Source organism: Chiloscyllium punctatum, chromosome 15 (genome assembly GCF_047496795.1).
Source record: "Chiloscyllium punctatum isolate Juve2018m chromosome 15, sChiPun1.3, whole genome shotgun sequence".
NCBI classification, from domain to species: domain Eukaryota; kingdom Metazoa; phylum Chordata; class Chondrichthyes; order Orectolobiformes; family Hemiscylliidae; genus Chiloscyllium; species Chiloscyllium punctatum.
Genome location: NC_092753.1, coordinates 72481791 through 72501998, shown reverse-complemented (window position 1 = coordinate 72501998; position 20208 = coordinate 72481791). Strand labels below are relative to the sequence as shown.

At 38.0% G+C, this 20208-nt stretch overlaps 2 protein-coding genes across 8 annotated transcripts in view; one reads left to right on the top strand and one right to left on the bottom strand.

Annotated features, from left to right (window-relative positions):
* chd1l (chromodomain helicase DNA binding protein 1-like) overlaps window positions 1–20208 on the bottom strand; it is a 91420-nt gene that overhangs the window by 47011 nt on the left and 24201 nt on the right. The window contains exon 1 of one of the 4 annotated variants that reach the window (XM_072585458.1): window positions 563–788. The exons of the other annotated variants lie outside the window; for them this stretch is intronic. Coding sequence (XP_072441559.1) covers window positions 563–659 — 97 coding nt within the window. The 5' untranslated portion in view covers window positions 660–788. Of the gene's footprint in view, window positions 1–562; window positions 789–20208 lie in introns of those variants that run through there. 4 annotated transcript variants of the gene reach the window in all.
* mapda (N6-Methyl-AMP deaminase) lies at window positions 264–19337 on the top strand. 4 transcript variants are annotated; one of them, XM_072585461.1, is made up of 11 exons: window positions 264–382; window positions 1612–1738; window positions 2956–3086; window positions 3678–3738; window positions 4353–4440; window positions 5249–5330; window positions 10240–10366; window positions 13422–13502; window positions 13696–13834; window positions 15103–15203; window positions 18200–19337. In XM_072585461.1, the coding sequence occupies exons 2-11, from the start codon at window positions 1691–1693 to the stop codon at window positions 18410–18412; spliced, it is 1071 nt and encodes a 356-aa protein (XP_072441562.1). In that variant the 5' UTR covers window positions 264–382; window positions 1612–1690; the 3' UTR covers window positions 18413–19337. The 4 variants fall into 4 exon arrangements, with proteins under 4 accessions (XP_072441562.1, XP_072441561.1, XP_072441563.1 ...); XM_072585460.1 differs by lacking the exon at window positions 264–382 and adding an exon at window positions 763–848; XM_072585462.1 differs by lacking the exon at window positions 264–382 and adding an exon at window positions 948–966.

The following is a 20208-nucleotide window of genomic DNA, read 5'->3' as shown; positions in this document are numbered from 1 at the left end:
GACATTAGGTCAGATGATCAAGTTTGGTAGGTTGATTTAAAGAAACACCTTGAAGACTAGATTACCTACAGTGTGGTCCACACCGACCCTCCGAAGGGTAACCCACCCAGACCGATTTCCTTCTGACTAATGCACCTAACACTATGGTCAATTCACCTGACCTGCAGGTCTTTGGACAGTGGGAGGAAACTGTAACACCCGGAGGTAACCCATGCAGATACGGGGAGAACGTACAGATTCCATCCTGAGGCCAGAATCGAACCTGGGACTGGTACTGTGAGGCAGCAGTGCTAACCACTGAGCCGCCGTGCCGCCCCTTTTCGTAATAAGAAGTGGAGAGTTGGGAGAGGGCGTTTCAAAGTTTGGAGCTATGCAGTTAAAGGTATAATCATTAACAACGAAGCATGTTTAATTCAGAATGTGACAATGTTGCTAATTAATTCTTGAGCCCAGGGTTTGAGAAGTGCAGATATTTCAAAAGATTGATTAGTTGGAGAAGAATTGAGAGGTGTAAATCCATGGAGGGATTTGAAAATAAAAGTAGAAAAGGTATTTTTTTTACATTTTGTAATGTTCAACAACAAATTGCTGAACACAAGTTTGCCTCTGGTAGCACGCAACAATTTGCAAAATACAAAACCGTCTTTGAGATACTTCATACAGTGTTGTAAATGTCACAAAGTCAGTTTGGATGGAAAAGGAAAAGAAATAAAGAAGGAGACAAGAAAAATAAAAGAAAAAAGATAAAAAGGAAAAGAAAAAGCAACACGTGTTAGTTTCAAATTGCAACTCCTCTGTAAGGTGAAGGAAGTTGTCATTAGCAGTGACAGCTGGACTTCCGGAATAGGGTGAGCTGCTAAAATGTACAATTCTGTATCCTATTTTGGAGAAAAGAATCGTCTATAAATATTTAATGCTCGCGAGTCTCGATCTGAGAAATGCAAGAATACTTTTGCTGTCGCTCTTGTATGTTTCAGCAGGTTCCGGGTTTAAATGCGGCCGGGGACTTTTGATCTAAGTCTCATTACTTACAGCTCAGCGTGTCAGCAGCTGGTGGGGGAAGCAGGGGTGGAAGAGATACATTCACCCGGTGTTTTAGTAATTACACTTGCTCAGGCCGCCTCTGTGCACACCATGTGGCAACATGCCACAGGAGATCACAAATCACGTAACCTTCATCTGCCCTCGTCCTTTGCCCCTTCCACCCGTCTGCAACCCTCCCACTCCTTTACTCTTGACCTTCCCTAAAACAACCCTTCCTTCCCTCCGTTCCCGTGTTCTCCCCACTTAGTCTCGTCCGCCCATCTTCCCTTCACTCCCATTTTACCCCCGCTCATCCTTTCCCCCACCAGCCAACACTTTCCCCGACTGTCCTTTCCTTCCAACTGTCAACATTCTTCCCCGCCCTTCCCTACCATTCTCACCAACCCTTCAAACCTTCCTCCCTAAGTAGTTGCTTCCCATCCGCTTCTCCCCGCCTCCCACACTCCAGTCCTTTCTCAGATGACAAACTTTTACTAAAGTTAATCCAGTACAAAATACAAACCATAAGCAATAATAATAAGACAACGAACAACTATGTTTGCCGTTATCTGCAAATTTATTTCCTAGATCTGACTAAACAGCCATCAGTTTCTGCAACATCGGCATTGCAGTCTTGAGCGATCTTCACAGCACCATTCCTGATAACATGACGACAAAGACAACGATGAGCTTTTATCAGGCTTTGCCTAAAGTTGTAAGTGTTGCACTAAAACTGAAAACATTAATCAATTCCATAATGCATGATTGTGAGCCCTAGACTTAACCCCACAAATAATGCATCCCAGATTAGTTCATTGGCAGAAGTTTTTCAATAGTTAGCCACAGTGTCCTTTAAAGTGTAGTAAACTGTTTAGCCTTTACGTATGCTATTCCAAATTACACTTCATTTGTATCCAGAAGCAGTGCATTTTTGCCAGAATTTCCAACCCTCCCAAACTATGGGATACAATTGATTGGGCTATAGTGATCTTCATCATCCTGTCTATACATTTTTCTCAGGGCAGATCATTATTGTATTGTAACAGAATGTTTAACCATTTTATCATCGAGATTTGGGCTTCCCTGAAGTGACATTTAGTTGTGTTTTAGTTTTCTTGATGGCTAGCAGATGATGCTAAGCAAAGGAACTGAGCCCATAGCAGAAGCTACAATGTGTAAACCAATAATTTAGAGTCAAGCTGTAATCAAAAATCAAATCTAATTTCTACAAAAAGTGTAATGAGGCTCGGATGCCCAACTGCCTGTTTAAAATTCTGATGTTCTTTGTCTGTTTACAAGAACAAAACCATGCTGGTACCTGGAACAAATACAACTGTTTACAGCTGAAGTTTCTGACTGATTACTTGATACATTTCTCACTGGAAAGAAAATAAAGCCTGAAACAATAATATAGTTGTTGACAGTCCTACTTCTAGGTCAGACAAATTAAACATTGTAGATTTGCTCTAGACATTGGGATAATTATGGAAATGAAAATATCACAATCATAAACTAGATAGTGCAATTAACTAGATCTGAAATATCTTGTTTGTCATTAGATCAATACTGTATACAACAAAAATATTCAATGAGGTTAGATTATTGATTCTGGCAAGAGGAATAAGACTGTAAAAAATACGTAAAATCTATATTTAGGTAATGCAATTTGCACTTGAAACTATATAGAAGCTCAGCACAATTCCATAAATTTTAATTTCATACAGAGTACAGCAAATTGGAGGTTATCTTTTACTTTAAATGTTAGCAAAAAAAATCTTAAGGATGGTGTTTTCACATTGATTGATTGAATAAATGGAAATTTAATGAAATGACATTTAGTGCCAAGAGCTATGTTAGAACAGGATTTGTGATGGTTTATTATTTGTAAATTCAGCAAACAACATGTACTAATGATCTCATTATCCCCTTTAGGAACTCCATGCTCATCTCAACACCTCAATCAGCACTACTACCATGGAGAAGCTAATCCAGCAGAAACCACATCTCAACATTCAGCATAACATGACAGCAATCAGAAAAGGCCAAAAAAGGACCATGGATGAGTATGTATCTATGACAATGAGCTTAAGATCCTCATGAGTTTTAACAGCTTAAGCTGATTTACCTAGCGAAGAATGAGTCAAACTTGATAATGTTTTGAAGCGGTTAATAAATCCGATAAATAAAAGTTAAAATACAAATTTATCAGAGGTCACTTAAACGATTTGATAAATAAAAACATGTCTTATGGTGCCATTATGTTTTACATATTAAGGTATCTGAATTGGTACTGACATTTAAATTTGTGTTCAATAGGCTTACAGGTGTCTTTAAAATGTACACAGCATATTAAGGTTTGGGCAGGTGATAAAGAAAATTAAAAACAAGTTTAGAGCTAATAATGAACATATCTTCAACCGCAGCAATGGTGTCGCGCTCTTTTGCATGAAGCTGGCAAACATTTGTAGTGTAAATGCAACATAAAATTGGGATAAAAACTAATTCAGATCTTGGACAATTTTTAACTTTTCAATGCAAATTCAGTATTGATGTGAAGCCAAAACAGAATTTGACAATGATCTAAACCCAGAGGGTAAATGCAAGCTTGTCTGCTAATTTATCTTTTGGTTACATTGCATTTGTTTCCTTCATAGATGCTTTGAGATGTTTAAAGTAATACATCAACTAACTGTCAGCATTGAAGACATTTTCATGGTAAATAACATGTTTACTTTTTCATAGAAAGATATTCCAAATTAGATTTGTGATTATCTATATTAGTCTTCCTTCCTTATGATACAAACATGATTATGCTTTTGTATCACTGGACAAGTTATTTTCTCAGTATGTTAAACCGCCTGTTGGGCTGTCCAGTCAAATAATGTGACACCTGGCCAATTCTGAAGCTTGGGACTTATTTGCACATTGACAGGTTATCTACATGGTGAAATTCATCCACCTTGCACTGCTACCATTTAAAAGGTGAAGTACCATTTAGAGAAGTATATTCATCCTCACAAAAGTATTATCTGTTAACTGGAAGCAATTATAAGGTAATTTATAAAATTTCAGTAGACCTCAGATACAAGTTCTGGAATTCAATTTGATTTTTCAACTGTAGTAGTTTGTTCTGTAACCTTCAAAAGTAATTTCCACCTCCTGGCAGCACATGCAAAATACCATCAGTTGCACTGATGGATCAGATGTTGAAGAGCTGGTATGATCTTTTTCCATCTGTTGTCCAGAAAGTACACTACTGAGGTGGTATACGTACAGTAGCACCCAAAAGATGTACATTTTATATAATGAAGTGAATATTTTTCTTTTAGGTGGCCAAAGAGGTCATCAAAGAGTTTGCAGCTGACGGAGTAAAATACCTTGAGCTACGAAGCACACCACGAGAGGAAAGCACTACAGGTAGTATTATGTGATTATATACTTGCATCAAAATTAGCAAAGGTAAAATATTAGAGTCTATACTGTAATTTAGTAGGATATTAGCCTTTTGATGATATCACTGAATTGACGCATATGTATTGTCAGCATCTGAAATAAACAATTGCTCAAACTAACACCAACATAAAATGACAAATGACTGTTACAGAATTATGGTAACAAATGTTTAAACTTTTGTTGTGGATGGGAGGTCCAACCTTCAAAACCTAGATTATTGCTCCCAGTGAAAGCAAATGAAAATAAATCTTTGATTTTTTAAAAAACAAATCAATTAATGGGGTGAAGGCATCGCTGGCTAAGCAGCAATTTATTGCTCATCATAATCTTAACTGTAAACCTACATGTATGATGCTGTCTGTTACTAAACTCATTAACAATGAAGGAAAGGTCTAGAAATATCGAGAAAGAATTAAGACTAACTTATTTAAAATGTGTAAAACAAGATATTTAAGGGGTTAGTCACCCTTGCTTATATCAAGAAGACCACTGTATTCTGTGAACTATAGCTCCAAATTGCAAATCAGATTACAAGTGATCAAGACATCAGTTCAGGATAATCATTCCAATAAATGGGTGTTTTCAGATTAATATAACTTGACAAAATGTAGGGCATTATAAGTAGAAGTTGAAACTTGAGTTATTTGCCCATCTGAGTTTAATTGTTTGCAAGATTGAACAGATTACTAGCTTGCAATCATATTGTTGTTGATTAATCGTGCATAACTAGGTTGACTAGTTAACAATCATAGCATTTGATCTCTCTATGCAGGAATGACCAAGAAGTCTTACGTCGAGGCAATACTTGAAGCTATAAAACAATGTAAACAAGAGGGTGTGGACATCGATGTAAAGTATGTGATCGTTTTAAGTTTATCTGCTGACTTCCCTATTCTAGGATTTCAGCGCAATAATTATTGTAACATATTCTAAATCATAATGGTTAAGTGATCAAATAGAGATGTGTTTAATTTACTCAAACTTGCAGAGTGAATACTTGACTCAGGGCCTTCAGAGGATAACTAAGTACATCTTGAGGTTAGATCAAGCTATATTATTGTGAGCAAGTTAAAAATCACAACACCAGGTTATAATCCAACAAGTTTATATGGAAGCGCTAGCTGATGAAGAAGCAGTACTTTGAAAGCTAGTGTTAGACTATAACTTGGTGTTGTGATTTTCAACTTTGCCCACCCCAGTCCAACACCGGCATCTCCAAATCATTATTGAGAGAAGTATTATCATAGAATTATTACAGTATGGTAGGAGGCATTTAAGCTGATCATGTCTCCTGGTCTTCCAATGGAGCAACTGACCATGTAATGTTTCTGTCTTTTCTCCATAGTCTTGCAATTTTTTTCTTTTCAGATAACAATCCTTTGAAAGCCTCAGCTGATGCTGCACTCTCTCGGAAAGCACATTCCAGATCCTAATCGCTCCCTGCAATTGCTATTGGTTCCTTTGTCAGTTATTTTCAATCTGTGCCCTCCAGTTCTCAATCTTCTGTCAGTGGGAACAGAGTCTTCTTATTTACTCTGCCCAGACTGCCATGAATTTCAAAACGTCTACCAAATCTACTCTCAACCTTTTCTCCTGCAAACAGAACAGTTCTAATTTCTCCAATATTTTTACATAACTCATACCAAGAATAATGTCTTCACATGTCATGTCCAAAACTATAAACCATTTGAGATGGAACCAGTGCTTTACAGAGGTTTACCATAACTTCCTTACTTTAGTAGTTTTTCCCGTTGATCAAGCCCAGGGTGCAATACACTTTATTAATCAAACTCTCAATCTGTTTTGCCACTTTCAGTGATTTAAAAACATATATAAGCCTTGGTTGCTCTGCTATTTCACCCACTATATAACTGTATCCTTCATTTTATGTTACCTCTCATTTTCTTCCTCCCAATATGAATCATTCCACATTTGTCTGCATTAAATTTCATCCATCACTTGTACACCCATCCAGCAATCTACATCCTTTTGAAGTTGTACACTACCCTCCATAATTCACAAAACAATCAAATTTCATAAATTCTGAAAATGTTAAAATTGTACCCTATATACTTTGGTCCATGAGAATTCAATTCTAAACAATCAAAAACTTCCATTGACCATTACTCTAACTTTGCTCGTGAGTCTGTATCGTTTTATCAAATGCCTTTTTCTTTGTATGTGAATCAACAACATTAGCATCAAACTCTCTGTTATCTCATTAATAAACTCAAGCAAGTTGCTTAAACACATATTGTCTTTGCTTAATTAATGCACAACTGCCTCAGTAAATATTAATATTGTGCAAAGTTAATGTTTCTGGAAGCTTATTCCACAACCGAGGTTAAATTGACAGTTCTTTAGTTGTTAAGCTTATCTTTACTGCTTTTATTGAATAAGGGTATAATATTTCCAATTCTCCAGTCCTCTGGCATCACCTTGGAGTCATAGAGATGTACAGCAGAGAAACAGACTCTTTGGTCCAACTCGTCTATCCAACCAGAAATCCTAAATTAATCTAGTTCCATTTATAGAATCATAGAGATGTACAACATGGAAACAGACCCTTCGGTCCAACCCGTCCACGCCGACCAGATATCCCAACCCAATCTAGTCCCACCTGCCAGCACCCGGCCCATATCCCTCCAAACCCTTCCTATTCATATACCCATCCAGGTGTCTTTTAAATGTTGTAATTGTACCAGCCTCCACCACTTCCTTTGGCAGCTCATTCCATATACGCATCACCCTCTGTGTGAAAAAGTTGCCCCTTAGGTCCCTTTTAAAGTTTTCCTCTCTCACTCTAAACCTATGCCTTCTAGTTCTGGACTCACCCATCCCAGGGAAAGGACCTTGTCTATTTACCCTATCCATTCCCCTCATGATTTTATAAACCTTTATAAGGTCACCCCTTACGCCTCTGAAGCTCCAGGGAAAACAGCCCCAGCCTATTCAGCCACCCTCTATATCAAACCCTCCAACTCTGGCAACATGCTTGTAAATCTTTTCTGAATCCTTTCCAGTTTCACAAAATCATTCCTTTATGAATAGGAAGAGTTTGGAGGGATATGGGCCGGGTGCTAGCAGGTGGGATTCAATTGAGTTGGGATATCTGGTCAGCATGGACGGATTGGACCGAAGGGTCTGATTCCATGCTGTACATCTCTATGATTCTATGAGGAGTCAAAGGAAGTTTGGAAAATTATGGTCAATGCCAACAATTTCCATTCTTTCTTACTTCAGAATCTTTAGTTGGCTTTCGTGGTCAGGTTGCCTTTGCAGATTTAATTACAAGCAGCTATATAATATCTCTTATCAATTTCAATGTCTGAACAATTTCCTCTTTAATAATGACTTGGAAGCACTTTCCTTCTTGGTAAAGACAGGTGAAACATATTTATTTAATACCTCAGTGATGGCTCTTGCCACCATGCAGAATTCTCTTTTTGGTCTCTAATCAGCTCCATTCCTTCTCTTGCCATCTACTTACCATTTTTATGTCTGTCAATGATAATTTGGTTTCTGTTTTATATTAGCTGCAAGTCTCTTCTCTCATAAATTCTGTTATTTGCTTTTTCTATTCCACTCTGAGCCTTCTAAAACCATAAGAAATAGGAACAGGAGTAGGCCATCTGGCCCATCAAGCCTGTTCTGACATTCAGTAGGATCATGGCTGATCCAACGTTCCTCAGGTCCACTTTCCTGTCCTTTCCCAATAACATTTGATTCTCATACTGACCATGAATTTATCTAAACAGCCTTAAATATACACAAGGGCTGTGCCCCCACAACTCTGTGTCAAGGATTTCCAAAGACACTTAACCCTTATGAAGAAATTCCTCCTAATATTAGCGTTAAACTACCAGCCCTTAACTATGAGACAATGCCCTTTGTTCTGAGATACTCCCATGAGAGGAAACATTCTCTCAACATTTACCCTGTCAAGACCCTTAAGAATTCTATATTTCAATGAGATCATCTCTCATTCTTCTAAACTCAAATGAGTAGAGTGCCAACCTTTTTAACCTTTGCTCACAAGACAATCGTGCATACCTGAAATCATCATTGTGAAGCTTCTCATGAATTCATATCTTTTCTTAAATAAGGACATCACAACTGCTTACAGTACTTCAAATGTAGCCTCACCACCAGCTTGTACAGTTGCAGTGAGATTTGCCTGAAATAAGGGCCAACAATCCATTAGCCTTCCTGATTACCTTGCTGCACCTCGATGCTAGCTTTGGGTGTTTCAGACACAAATAACCCCATGTCCCTTTGTGTTACAACTATCTTCAGTCTTTCTCCATTTAAATAGTATTCTGTTTTATTATTCTTCCTTCCAAAATGAACAACTTTGCATTTTTCCACCATTATACTCCATTTGCTAACTTTTTGCCCACTTACTTAACCTAACAATCTCTCTAATTGTTTGTATCCTTAACACAACATGCCTTTCCATCTATTTTAGTTTTGTCTGAAAATGTGGCTACAGTACACTCACTTCTTTTGTACAAGTCATTAACATATATTGCAGATAATTACAGTCTCAGCATTGATGCCTGCGAAACCTCACTGGTCACAGGTCGCTAACTCTTTAAAAGTACCACTTATTCTCACTCGTCATTTCCTGCCTATTAATCAATTCTCTATCAATGCCAATATATTACTTCCAATACAAAGAGATTTTATCTTAACCTTTTGTGAGTTTTTCTATCTTCTTCCCAATTGTACTGTAGACTTGACATTCTTTTGCTTGCTTCATCGATCACTTTTTTGATTGGGAACTACATGTAAACTATTCTATGTTGTAATTATTAGTCCACTCAATTTTTCTAAACATTAGTTTTTAAAAATGATGTAGATTATGAGACAGAATTTGTTCAAGGTGTTCAATAACATGAGGTACTTGGATAGCAGTTTGAGAGAAACTGTAACCATCAGCAAGGAATGAGTCACTTTCACCACTATCCCCCACACATGGTAATCAGCTTGTTGTCTAGAACCACTGCCATGCAGAATTGTTTTTATCCATTTCCACCATGCACTAATTAGTCACCCTTCCCTAACACATACATAGCAATCAGATCTTTACCCCATACCCACACAACAAAAAGCTTCTTTTGCACTGCCCCACCCCCCTAATACAGATACAATAAATGATCCTTTTACTACTACCCCAACACTCTCTTGTTGCTGTCCCATCTTTTAGTCTCGTTGTAGGTGCCTGCAAAGACAAGTTGATAACCTGGGAATAAGAAGCCTGTAGAACAGGCAAACAAGATCAGCCACGTGACTTTCCAGTTTTTTTCTCCCCACCCTGTATCAATGGGAGTTACCCTTGCCTGCTTCTACGTGTATTGTCAGCACATAAACACCAACAGCCTACATAGCACTGAAATCAAATTTCATCATCTGCCAGGGTGGGTATCGAACCCAGGTCCTCAGAACATTGGTCTGGATTATTAGTCCAGTTATTACTACACCATCACCTCCCCACATTGAGCAAGTTGGGCTTGGACTCAGAAGAATGAGGGGTGAACTTATTACATCGTATCAGCCATGATTTTATTGAATGGTGGAGCAGGTTTGATGGACTGAACAGCATACTTTTGTTCCTACTTTTTATCATCTTAGTTGTGCATTTTTTACATGTATTGGAGCATTTTATAATGTTAAGGGCACGATATAAATACAAATTGCTATTAACCAGTCAGCATAAAATGTGTGAAAAATAAATAGCAACATTAAATTTTATTTCCCTAGATTTCTATTATCCATAGATAGAAGACATGGACCAGTAGTTGCAATGGAAACCGTGAAACTTGCAGAAGAATTCTTTGCATCTACTGATGGACTGGTAGTTGGTGTGGATCTAAGTGGAGATCCTGCAGTGAGTAATTTGTTTCCCATGAGCTGTGTTGATTCAGAACTGCAGGATACAATATCGTCTCAATAACTTCCTTCATTTATTTAAAAAGACTTAAAGACAGACAGTTGGTGTCGTAATCTGATTACGATCAAGTGTGTGTATGCTCACCACAGATTTTAGTAATGCAATATCTTATGCTGTGGAGTGAGTTATAACCAGTTGCAGAGAGTGTGCCCCATTGAATTGACTGTAGACTAAGCAGTTACAGAGTGAGAGACAAGGTGTTTCAGTTAGCAGGCACTGTAGTGAGCTATAACCAGTAACAGAGCATGTGATTCAAATAACTGACTGTGCAAAGAGGTATGAACCAGGTACAGGGGAAGCTCGATTATCCGAACGTGATGGGCGGACACTATTTCATTCGGATAATTGATTATTCGGTTAATCAATTAAATGCCTTTACGGAGACTCTGAGTTTTTAAAGTCTGCTCCCTGTTCAGGAGACTACAGCAGCACACAGCGTGCAAGACCCCGCCCCCAGCACCGCCCCAACCCTGTCCAACACCGTGCCCCCGCCCCCAACCTCGCACACTCCTGCTCCTTCTCCAGGCAGCCAGACTGTACATCAACAACAAGACTGCTGCTTCAGTTGCCTTTGTGGGGTAACTCTCCAAATAGCGCGTGCACATACACACACGCAACCTTTTGACAGGTTCCACCTTGGCCCTGTACAGGACAACGTTCGAAAGATTATGTGGGGAAGTGGGTTTAGGGTACACTCCTGTGTAGAACTCCAGGGAAAGTGTGGGGAGAGTGAGAGAGAGAGCAGGCAGTCAGTCATTTGGAGACGGTGCCTGTTTAATCACAGTTGGAAACACGTCTTTGATGTAATGTTCCCATCGGGACCTCGATCTCCTTCAAATAATCCAATTTTTGGATAATTGGTATTCAGATAATCAAGGTTTCTCTGTACACAGAAAGCGTGTGTTCCAGTGAACTGACTTGTGGAGCAATCTTTTAACCACTTACACTGAATGAGTGACAAGAGTTCCTGTTAACTGACTGTAAAAGAGCTTTAAAAAGTCACAAAGCCTGAGAGATTGTGTTCCAAAATACTATCTGTGGAAGCACTGTATGCTGTTATATATGCTCTTATATTTAGTTATTTAAACTACATAAGATCAGTAAGTGATTGGAGTAACTTCTGTACAGACGATTCTACAAACAGAAGAACCTCGATTATCCAAATCTCAATTATCCGAAGAAGATCTCAAGGTCCCGTTAGAAACATTACATCAAAGAGGTGTTTCCAACACTGCTCGAGGCTTCAGCAATGCTGCAAGTCCCTGACACACAAGTATCTGTCTGCTCAGAAATAAATCCTGAGACAGAGACAGGGAGCAAGACAGGCAGAGTGAGGAAAAAGGAACCTTCAGAAAATTCCAAGCCCAGAGGAAAGGCATTCAATCAATTAACTGAATAATCAATTATCTGAACAAAATACTGCCCACCCATCGCGTTCGGAAAGTCGAGGTGCATCTGTATTTACATTCATTCACACAAGTTTTTGAGATCTGTACAAATTGTAAAGCAGCATGATAGTCATTTTTGGAATTAATAAAAACTATTAGTAATCAATGTTTATAAAGGCATAACATCAGACTGCCCTGTATATAAAGACTGTCCACTGATTGGAGCTATACCTGGCATGAAGGAAGAAGGTTGTCATTGTTGGAGGTCAGTCATCTCATCTTCAGGGCATCACTTAAGAGTTCCTCATGATTTTAGGCCCAATTATCTTAAGCTGCATCATTAGTGACCCTCCCACCTTCATAAGGTCAGAAGTGGGGCTATTTGCTGGTGGCTGCATAATATTCTGTGCTATTCACAATTCCTCAGGTACTGTCTATGTCTAAATGAAACATGATCTGGACACTGTCCAAACTTAAGCTGAAAAGTGCAAATGATGTTTGCACCACACAAGTGCCAGGTAATGAATATCTACAACGAGAGAGAATCTAACCATCACCCCTTGACACTCATGGCCCTACCAGCACAGAACCTTCCAATATCAACATCCTGGGCGTTACCATTGACCAGAAACGTAAATGTACCAGCTAAATAGATATTGTGGCTATGAGAGCAGGTCAGAGGCTAGTAATTCCGCAGCAGTAACTCCTTAAAGCCTGTCAACTATTTTCAAGACCCAAGTGAGGATTGTAATGGAATACTCCCTATTTGCCTGAATGAGTACAGCTCCAGCTACACTCAAGATGCACAAGAACATCCAGGTCAAAGGAGCCTGATAGCTTGGCACAGCATCCACAAACTCACTCAATCCACCACCAATTCTCAGTAGCAGCAATGTACACCATCTATAAGATGCTCTGCAGAAATTTACAAAGGCTGTTTAAACAATATCTTTCAAACCCACCACGAATACTATCTGCTTCCTTCTGTATGGGCCACCACCACCTGCAAGCTCCCCTCTAGGCCATTCATGATCCTGACTTGGAAATCTAACACCATTCTTTCAGTGGGTCAAAATCCTGGAGCTCCTTCCTGAGTGGCACTGTGGACTACAGCTATTCAGATGACAACAGATGACAACTCATCATGTCCTTCTCAAGTGCAGCTACAGATGGGCAATTAATACTTACCCAGCCAGTGATGCCCACTTCCCATACATGAATTAACAGATAGGTTAATGGATGCGTATGGGTAAATGACCATGCCTCTAACACATTTGTTTAAGAGATAAAACAGAACGTGTTGGAAAAACTCAGCAAATCTGGCAGCATCTATGGAACAAGAAACACAATTAACGTTTCAAATCTGATCTATAATCTTCATTGTTCTGAAGATGAGTCAAACGGGACTCAAAACCTTAAGTCTGTCTCTTTCTCTTTTTTTCCCTCCCAGCACTTTGTTTTAATTTCAGCTTTCCACCATCTGCAGTATTTTGCTTTTGTTATGCAAAGAGAAGGAGACTTCAAGACTTTTTATATTACAGTAATGCGCTGGTTTCACTGGAACAGTATAAGAGTGTCAACAGTTTTTTGTTTTTCTTTTTAAGGTAGAACATGCCAAGAATTATATTGCCCCGCTTCAAGCAGCTCGAAATATAGGACTTAAGCTTGCTGTACACATGGCTGAGGTAAAACATTTGTAAATCTGGGCAATATTTATTTTTGATATATTCTAAAATAGAACAAACAGTATTATTCAAAAATCACTATTAATATTGTATGACCAGATATTTTAGATATGAATTAAAAAATTTACTTATGGTTGCACTAAACAATACCAAATCACTTAAGTACTGCAAACTATTTTTAAATTTTTTTAAGATTCCCCATCAAAATGAAGAAGTGGAAATGTTTCTTGGTCTTCCTCCAGACAGGATTGGTCATGGTACATTCCTTCACCCTGAAGTTGGAGGTTCAGAATATCTGGTTGACATCATTATCAAACATCAAATACCTATTGGTAATGAGATTTATGTTCTATTTAAATGAGAAAATATTTAAGAGTATTGTTGTTCTCTTTAATATAGCTTAAGAAAAATAATTGTAAAAATTATTTTCTCAGAAAGCCTGGGGCTGAGGTTACACTGTAACCTCCCCAGAATGCATAGAACCAAGTTATTCTCGGATTCAGAAATACTTGAGTGTGGAATGACATTAAAATATCTCGCCATAATTTCATTAATTGAAAAAAACTGTCAATATATTTACCTAAAATGTAAAACATAAATCTGTAATAATTGTCTGCAAACAATAAGGAATTTAACCATTTCCCTTTGGGATTATCCAGCATTACCAGTTTTGAATCCCCACCATCAACATTCTGGCAGATAATATTTAACAGTTAAAACATTTAACTGAAGTACCCATGTCAATACTGTGGTTACAAAGCGAGGTCAAATACTTGAAATTCCACAGCTAAAACTCTTGCCTCCTGAAAGCCTGTCTAGCATCCACAGAGGCCACATGAGGATCATGATGAATATCTCCCATTTGCTTGGATAGCTGCTGTTCCAATACTATCTCAGACAAACCAGTCCACTTGAATAGCATCCTATCCATCACTTTTAACATTTAGTTCCTATACCGATGAAACATGATGGTAGCATTGCGTATCATCTAAAGATGTACTGCAGCATCTTACCAAGAATATTCTGACAGGATCTTCCAAATTCATGACCTCTACCACCTAGAGTAGCAACAGCATCAGATGCATGGGAACATCAACTACAAAGTTCCTCTCCAAGTCACACCATCCCGATGTATCACTCTTCCTAGGTAACAAATCTTAAACAACCACCCATTAGCACAATTGGTTCATCTTCCAAATTCACAGTGAGTGTTAGGAATTGGTAATGCATTCTGTCCTTGTCAGCAATGCCCATATATCGTAAATAAATAAAATGATATAAGATGTCACTCTGGTGTTGCAATGTTTCAAATTATTCCTAATATCATGTGATCGTTTGCCTCCACCAAAGGTTTTAATTGGGGCTTTGGTATAATGTCCCATTCGAATAGTGTCCCATCCCAACTGTATAGTATTCCCTTAAAACTATACAGATAATACCTGAAAAAGATAAATAACATTGGAGAAAAAAGTCTTACAGCCCTGTGAGAATCATCTAACAAATAAAATATTTTCTTTCTTCAAAAAAATGTTAGCATTATTAGAGTAAAAGAAAAAAAGCTGGGAATTGTTTCAAGTAATTTCAATCGTCTATTTTCCAGAGCTTTGTTTGACATCAAATCTCAAAGGTCAAACTGTATCTTCATATGACCAGCACCATTTCAAATACTGGTACAATCGTGGACACTCCTGTGTAATTTGTGTAAGTTCAATTACTTTCAGCTACTAAATAATGTTGCAAGTACTGTAATGTAAAAACACAGACATTCACTATATGTACAGGACTTAGTGGGTCAATGGAATTAATCTCTTTTCTACTCTACTGATCCACATAGAAATCTCAGAACAGCTTCAATTCAGTTCGTACTTATAAAAGCTCACAACACAAGACAACTGTTTATTTCGGATTAGTAGATCAGGCAACATACTTGTTGCTTCCAGCCATTCAATTCTCTCCCATGTGGCCTGATCAAGTTCAGAAACATATTGACTATAAATATCACAAAGGAAATACACAAAGCTACAGTGAAGTATCATACCCTTTTTGCATGAATGTCAACTTGCTTGAATTGGTTGCGCTTACAACTGGGTCAGAGATCTGTTCTGTAGAATTATAGAATAGCGTAACATAGTAACACCATTGGGTTCACTGTATCTGTTCTGGCTCTTTGAAAGAGCTTGCCAACAGCTCTACTCTACACTTTCTGGATTAGAGTGGTGCTGGAAAAGCACAGCAGTTCAGGCAGATCCGAGGAGCAGGAAAATCGACGTTTCGGGCAAAAGCTCTTCATCAGGAATATCTGATCTATTTCTGATGAAGGGCTTTTGCCCGAAACATCGATTTTCCTGCTCCTCTGATGCAGCCTGAACTGCTGTGCTTTTCCAGCACCACTCTAATCCAGAATCTGGCTTCCAGTATCTGCAGTCATTGTTTTTACCTACTCTACATTTTACTCATGGTCCTACAAATTGTTCCTTCTCAAGTCCTTATGCAGTTGGTTTTGGAATTTGTAAATGAATTTAATTTCACTGCCATTCTTTACAGTGATAATATAACCCTCTACAATTATTTCTCCTTCCTATCACCTTTGAAACATCTTTTAATTAGCTTAAATCTGTGATTATTATCCTGACCCTTCACATCAGGCGACTGACTGTGTGGAGTTTGCACATTCTCCCCGTGTCTGCGTGGGTTTCCTCTGGGTGCTCCGGTTTCCTCCCACAGTCCAAAAATGTGCAGGTTAGGTGAATTGGCCATGCTAAATTGCCCGTAGTGTTAGGTGCAGAGGTAAATATAGGGGAATGGGTCTGGGTGGGTTGCGCTTTGGCGGGTCGGTGTGGACTTGTTGGGCCGAAGGGCCTGTTTCCACACTGTAAGTAATCTAAATCACTGCCAACACTTCTTTATTTGCTTATTTTGAACACCTCTGTTAAATTTCCCTTAACATTCTTTGTTTTAAGTAGAGCCCCAGCTTTTCCAATCTTGCCATATAACTGAAATGTTTCATCCCTAATAACATTCCAGTAAATCTCCTTTGCACACTCTGCAAAGCCTTGACATTTTTTCTAATGTGTAGTGGCCAAACCTGTCCACAGCACTCCAGCTAAGGTCCAACACTGTTCTAGAAATATTATTGTTTCATGGGATATGGGTGTCACTGGCAAGGCCAGCTTTGATGCACATCTTTAAAACTGCCTTTGTACTGAGTGGCTTGCAAGGACGTTTCAGTCATTCATATTGCTGTAGATGCAGTCACATATAGGCCAGACCTGGTAAGGACCCTAAAAAACATTTGTGTATCAGATGGGTTTTTATGACAATCAACAATTGTCATGAATTCAACTTCTACTGGCTGCTGTTATTGGATTTTGAGTCCTTTCCCCAAGAACATCAGCTTGACCTCTAAATTACCTCTAGTGCCAGTAACACTATTCTACAGTCTACCCAGTCAGTCTCTTCCAGTTGGATTCCTAACTCTAGTCAAACTATGTTGTGATGTTTCATGACATGATCTCTCACCGCCAACCATTCATGCTCAGACATTGGTAATTTGATGAGAAATCTCTCATGATATTCAGTTGATAAGTGATCAAAATATCCATACTTTCTTGTACTCTAGAAACTGCTCAGTTCAAAATGTAGTTTTGCCAATTAGTACATGCATGAGCCAGAAGGAGTGGCACCATGGCTCAGTGGGTAGCACTGCTGCCTCACAGCGCCAGGGACCTGGGTTTGATTCCAGCCTTCGGTGACTGTCTATATGTACAGTTAAAGAATAAATTGATGTTATTTTTGTTCTACCTGTGTCTGCTCCGGTTTCCTCCTACAGTCCAAAGCTGTGCAGGTCAGGTGAATTGGCCTTGCTAAATTGCCCATAGTGTTAGGTGCATTACTAAGAAGGAAATGGGTCTGGGTGGGTTACTTTTCAGAGGGTCGGTGTGGACTTGTTGGGCCAAAGGGCCTGTCCCACACTGTAGGAAATCTAATCTAATCTCATCACTGTTCCATATCCCAGTGATAATTCGTCCTACTATCTTTTGCACGGTTGGCCAGGACAAACAAGAGACATTTTTCATAATGTCAGAACAATTGCAGCTAAGTATTTTTGAATTACAGCCATTACTTGAAACATAGGAAAGTTGAGATAAATTCCAAATATTAGCCAGGGCAATAGGAGCACTTCCTAAATTGACTGTGTGCAAGTATATTTTGGTGATGTAATGGCACATAAATGCTGTTTCAGGTTTGAACTGAGGAGTTGTCTGTTAATATAAAACTGGTAGGCTGAATAAAATTCTGATTCAAAAGTTTTGAAACTGATTAAAAGTTTTGCTTTTATGCAGTTACCTACATACATACCAGGTCTGCACGAATGCAATGTTAAATGGAAACAAAAAAATGCCTGTCAGTAATTTAATATCAATATTACTGCCAGTTCCCTTCAACTGTTTCTAATAAATCAGCCCTCCATATCTATTAAATATTTATTTGCAATTTATCTAGTTGACATTATAATCAGTGCAATTTCTTGTGTTGCTGCAGATTAAAACAGAAACCAAAAGAAAACAAACAGACTTAAACTAATAGCTAACAAAATTAGGCTTTTTTAAATTGATAAGACTTCCGAAATCGGGGATATGTATTTTTCTGCATTTCCAAAACTTTAATTTATTGCTGATCTTTTTCTATTCCTCCAGACTGATGGCAAAGGTGCTTTTGCTAGCGACCTCTCACAGGAGTATCAGATAGCAGAAACAACGTTCAATCTTTCTAAAGCTCAGATATGGGACATCTCTTATCAAAGTATTAATCACATCTTTGCTCCAGTGAGTGTAAAATCCGACTTGAAAAGGCTATGGAAAGATCTGAAACCAGGATTATTTAACCAATATGAACTGCAGATTGCATGACGTGAACAACGCTCTTGGCCTCGTTTTCCTGTAGCAGATGAATACTCTTGAAACAGACCAATGAAAGCATATCAACAGTTCTACAAAAAAAATGATCCTCCAATGTGAGCTATTGTCCCAACTGTCTTCCACTTCATTGACATTGTTTTGGTTGATTTAATAGGTTCCTTAAGATCAGAAATATATACACAATACGTTTCTTCTCGTCATCATAGTAGTAATTTTACAATGCATGACAACGAAAAGCAAATTTATTTTGTGTAATGTATTTGCATTGCTTGTAATTCAATGTTTTGAAACATTTTCCTCAGATACAAAAATGCAGCAATCTGACCTGATTGTCAAGTAAGACTATTAGTCTCTCTCTCTCTGTGTTCTCCATTGTAGGGGCTAGCTAACAATGCACTTTACAGTCTGAGGAATTACATTTTCTTCAGTAAACAGAATATTGCTTTTAGACAAACTTTATTGATTATTGATGGAGCTGCATTCACCCAAATGTTTCACTACCAGATCAAACCAAATTCTTCAAAGGTGATAGATTTTCATACTCTGAAAAATCCTTTAAAATTGGACTTGTTTTGTTAATCAAGCTGAGAGTCGAGGAGGCAAAGTACTTCAGTAGTTAATAAGCAAAAAGATATTATGACAATCACCTCTCTGTATTCTGCCATTTCAAACTTGCAAATAATATTCAAATGCCCATAGATTCAATTCAACTGTTTTAGATCAAGGCCAAACAACCTCTTTGATTAAACCAGTGACATTTTTTAACAAAACTCATTGAGTGAATGTAATCAAAATATTCATATTTTAAAAATATGAAAAGATTGCTTTAGCCCTTTTATCTTTAAACAAATAAATGATGTGTATAATCTACTTTGAGTATAATACTTACAATTTAAATAAAATACCATGAACAATATGTTTGTTTTCATATCCATTTTTACTATCAAAAACACACCAACTGTAGTACCACCAAAAGGTTTTTGTACTGATGAATAAGGCTTGCCTGTACAGACAAAAAATGGCCTATTTAGACATCAGTATGACCTGTGTCTAAATTATCATTCTAAAACAAGAGTTTATAGAGTGTACAGCACAGAAACACAGCCTTTCGTCCAACCAGTCAAAGATGACCGCAATCCCAAATTAAACTAGTCCCATCTGCCTGTGCTGGCCCAAATCACTCCAAATATTTCTTATTCATGTACTTATCCAAATGTCTTTTAAACCATGTTGATTTGGCCCCAAACTCTGGGATTCCCATCTAACATCTCTCTACCTCTCTAGCCTCTTGTAAGACCCTTCTGCTAACCTACTTCTTCGACCAAACTTTATCCTAATATGTTCCTAGTGGCTGGTGTAACAGTCCCAATACTAATGTCCTGTGACACAAGTTGCAAAGGCTGCATTATGTTAAAGGTGCTTTATAAATATAAACTTTTATTGTTTGAAATATCAAGAAACCTAATTTTAATTTGTCTTTAACTAATTTTGTGTTAATTTTCTCAGCAATCACACCCTTCCCCTCTTCATTCCCCCACCCCAACTCTTCCAGCAATGTCAACAAACAAACCTGGGTTTTATCCAGCTATTGCCATTTTCTATAATCACCATCACCACTAACTTATAAATATAACAAACTCAATTAATGAGGAACTACATTCTGATAAACATTACGAAACAACATGTATTTATACGAAGTTTCACAGTATTCTCATTATGAAATGATTATTGATGCTGAGGAAACGTAGCCGCTAATTTGTTCACAGCAAGCTCCTTAAACAGCAATG